The sequence below is a fragment of the Phoca vitulina genome, unplaced genomic scaffold, assembly GCF_004348235.1.
Source record: "Phoca vitulina isolate PV1807 unplaced genomic scaffold, GSC_HSeal_1.0 scaffold7, whole genome shotgun sequence".
Lineage (NCBI taxonomy): Eukaryota > Metazoa > Chordata > Mammalia > Carnivora > Phocidae > Phoca > Phoca vitulina.
In genome coordinates, this window is record NW_022589710.1 from 24005420 (window position 1) to 24009217 (window position 3798).

Below are 3798 nucleotides of genomic sequence, written 5' to 3' on the forward strand. Positions count from 1 at the left end.
AGATGGAAAGTAAATTGGATCATTGTCAGAACATTACTAACTCTAGTAAGTTTATTTCAGCTGAAGCTTATAAGGTTATCACTTAACCTATGTACCATTATCAAATATTCTTATATTATGAAATAAGTATGTTATCATATGCTGTTACAGCATCTACATTAAAAAATAACAAACGCTATTTCTTGTTTTTCCTCCCCTTGGTTCATTTATTTTAAGCTTCGCCTTACTTTAAGTCTAACTTGATCGCTAACCATTTGCTACAAAAAGGTTTCCTAAAGTCTTCCACAAACATTTTGTTATTTACCCTGAAACAGAGTACAGAGAGCAAGGTCAGCATTACACTTGGTTTACACATGAGATAACAAACTTAGCAAGGTTAAATGCCTAGATCCAGGCCACAAAAGTAGTTAGTCCGATTCTAAACCGTATGCTAAGATTATTATCGTCTAGGCTTCTTAAAGTTAAGAAAGGGTAGGTGAGAAGTTCCTGCTCATCACACTCAAGGGAAGTAATACTTATATATGAAAAGTTATCACCTTACACAGCTGAAAAGGCGGCAAGGCACGGGAACTCTGGTTAACACTGTCATTTTTAAGTAACGTGCACTGGTCCTGAAGAGATGTATAAAGATAGGGCTCAAACATTCAAAAGAAGGGTTTCATAGCAAACCCAAGCCCAGTAAAACGCTGCACGGCCTGCAGATTCCACACAAAACACGGGCCTCCCACGTGTCTTTCAGGAAATGCACAGAACACGAGGGATTAAGGAGGCCAAGGAGGGGCTGGGAGAGGTAGGAACAGCATGTTGGGCTTTCCCGGTGACTGAGGACGCGCGAGGGCTGGGGCGGGATGAAGGGAACTAGCGGAGCACCTGGCGGGCACCGTCGTCTGAGAACAAGTCTGGAAGCAGCATGGGGGAGGCTTTCATCGTGGGAGCGCGCTTCCCGCGGGCCCCACCCTGTGGAGCTCCCCAGCGGATTTGCTCCTCCGGTTCCAGTGGGGGTGGAGGAGGTGAGCGCGCGGAAGAGGAATACAGAAAGTACGCGAGCCGCTAGTGTAGGGACAGGTGGGCGCGGGTCAAAGTCCGAGTTTTGCGAGTCTAGGGTCTGGCCGCAGCCGCGAGGCCTCCGAGCCGCCGTAGCCCCGCCCCTCGCGCGTGGCGCCCATGACGCTAGGCGCGCGGGCCGCGCTCCTTACAGAGGTCGCTCTCGTCGAACGGTCGGCCTTGCTGCGCCTGCGTGGTCGGGAGGGGAAGTGAGGCGGTTTCTTCGGCGCCTTTTCCGGCGGCGGCGGCGGCGGCAGCGGCAGTGCTAGGAGGAGGAGGTGGAGGCCAGAGGGAGCCCGCGCTCAGGGCGGCGGCTGGAGGTAACCTCCTGGACTGAGCTGGAAAGGCGGGCCACTTCGGCCTCCGCTCCCCTCTGGTACTCCGCCAGTAACTCCCTTCTTCCTCTCTGTGTCTCTGCAGGCGGCGCACCGAGTTCCCGCGAGGATCAATGACCTGACGAGGCGCCGGAGCCGCGCTGACTCTAGGGTGGCCTGGGTCGGTGGTGAGCCCGGTGCTCGTGGAGCGGCGGGCGGGCCGGAGGGCCTCGGTCTCCCGCGGCGGAGTGAGGAGAAGGCGGAGGAGCGGGAACCGCGGCGGCGCTCGCGCGGCGCTTGCGGGGGGAAGGGCAGTTCCGGGCCGGGCCGCGCCTCAGCAGGGCGGCGGCTCTCCCGGCGCAGACTCAGGGCCCCGGCGGCAGCGGCGACTGGAGGAATCAAGTTGTGCGGCCGGTGATGCCCGAGTGAGTGGCTAGCCCGGGCCTCTGCCCCGAGGAGGCAACTCCCACGCAGGCCGCACGGGCGCCCTCGCGGCTGGGAGGCTTCGTTTCGGTTTCGCGGCGGCTGCGGCGTAGTTGGCTGAGGGGACCCGGGACACCTGAATGCCCCCGGCCCCGGCTCCTCCGACGCGATGGGGAAGGTGCTATCCAAGATCTTCGGGAACAAGGAAATGCGGATCCTCATGTTGGGCCTGGACGCGGCCGGCAAGACAACAATCCTGTACAAGTTGAAGCTGGGCCAGTCGGTGACCACCATTCCCACAGTGGGTTTCAACGTGGAGACGGTGACTTACAAAAACGTCAAGTTCAACGTATGGGATGTGGGCGGCCAGGACAAGATCCGGCCGCTCTGGCGGCATTACTACACCGGGACCCAGGGTCTGATCTTCGTAGTGGACTGCGCCGACCGCGACCGCATCGACGAGGCCCGCCAGGAGCTGCATCGCATTATCAATGACCGGGAGATGAGGGACGCCATAATCCTCATCTTCGCCAACAAACAGGACCTGCCTGATGCCATGAAACCCCACGAGATCCAGGAGAAACTGGGCCTGACCCGGATTCGGGACAGGAACTGGTATGTGCAGCCCTCCTGTGCCACCTCAGGGGATGGACTCTATGAGGGGCTCACATGGTTAACCTCTAACTACAAATCCTAATGAGCATTCTTCACCTATCCCCCCGGAAGGAGAGAAATCAAAAACCCATTCATAGGATTATCGCCACCATCACCTCTTTCAATTGCCACTTTCTGTTCTTCTGAATTTGAACTCTGGAGTTACTGTTCTTCGGTTGGGGAGGGGGGGGTTAGGGGTTTCCTTTTTTTGTTTTTCTTTGTTTTTTTCTTTTTTTTCCCCTCTTTTTCTTTTTGCTTTGCGTTAGGATGCTCTGATCTGACAGTTGACATGAACACAGTGCTAGATGCTCGTATTGACTTCCAGCAAATGGGATGGGGGAAATATAGCAGTTTTTGGTAAAGTCCTTTATAATAATGGTTTGATTTTTTTATTTCGAGAGAATCTTTTTTGCAATGTATGCTTTTTTCCTTTTTGCCCAGTTTCCTTATCACTTGCTGTAGATGGCTTATTTTGCATTCATGCAGACTATGTTGCAAGTCTGTTTCATCTAGTAAACTGAAAATTATTGCTTAATCAAACTGCCGTTTGTCTTTTATATTTAAGGCCCTTACCCCTCCCTTATGAGTTTTACCTTTAACTTAGGAAGTTCAAATGTGACCTTTTATATCTAAGACCAGTATAATAAACTTAGCCTACAGTGGCAAATAATGAGTAATATCATTGTAATATGTTCCAGTTGCACATCAGTATGTTAAACAGGTAATGTAAGAAGTTCTTTGAAATGTCAGCTATTAAGTTCTGAAACATACGTCATGCATGAGTAGGGATAAAACTCAAGTTCCTTATTACATAGCTAACTTACACTGCATAAAAAGATGAAAGTGTAACCCATCAACACAGATTTTTTTCACTGCAAAGTTAGCAACTTTGCTGTGCTTTCCCTCTTTTTTAACTTTAAAAGTAGACTCTTTCCAGAAAATGGAGCAATAATGGTGTATGCCACACACAGATGAGATATCTGTAGATATTTTAAGTGACTTTGGGGCAAAACTGGAATATATACTTTTACCACATTTCAAATGTCTAAGACCAATAATTTAAAAATTACTAGAATGTGTACTTTGTTCATTAATAAAGCATTTAACAATTCAAATTATATACACCTACCTAGTTGGAAAAATACACATTCCTGTTTTCACATTAGAGGAACTGATTAAGCTGAAGATGGAAGTCTTTTTTGTAGATGAGTGATCCACATCTCCATTAATTAGAACACTGGAAAAGATGTTTTATAAAAAAGATATTTAATTCTGTTTGATTGTAGGATTAACTCACAAATAGTCAGATATTCTGTTGGTTCATTAATACACTATCTCCTTTAAGGAAGGAAATGTGATGAAT

General features: G+C 49.4%; 1 protein-coding gene across 1 annotated transcript; it reads left to right on the forward strand.

Moving 5' to 3' along the window:
• The first annotated feature begins 1238 nt into the window (after positions 1-1238).
• Positions 1239-2975, forward strand: ARF6 (ADP ribosylation factor 6). The gene is made up of 2 exons (XM_032405040.1): positions 1239-1364; positions 1465-2975. The coding sequence occupies exon 2, from the start codon at positions 1951-1953 to the stop codon at positions 2476-2478; it is 528 nt and encodes a 175-aa protein (XP_032260931.1). The 5' UTR covers positions 1239-1364; positions 1465-1950; the 3' UTR covers positions 2479-2975.
• The last annotated feature ends 823 nt before the right edge of the window (positions 2976-3798 follow it).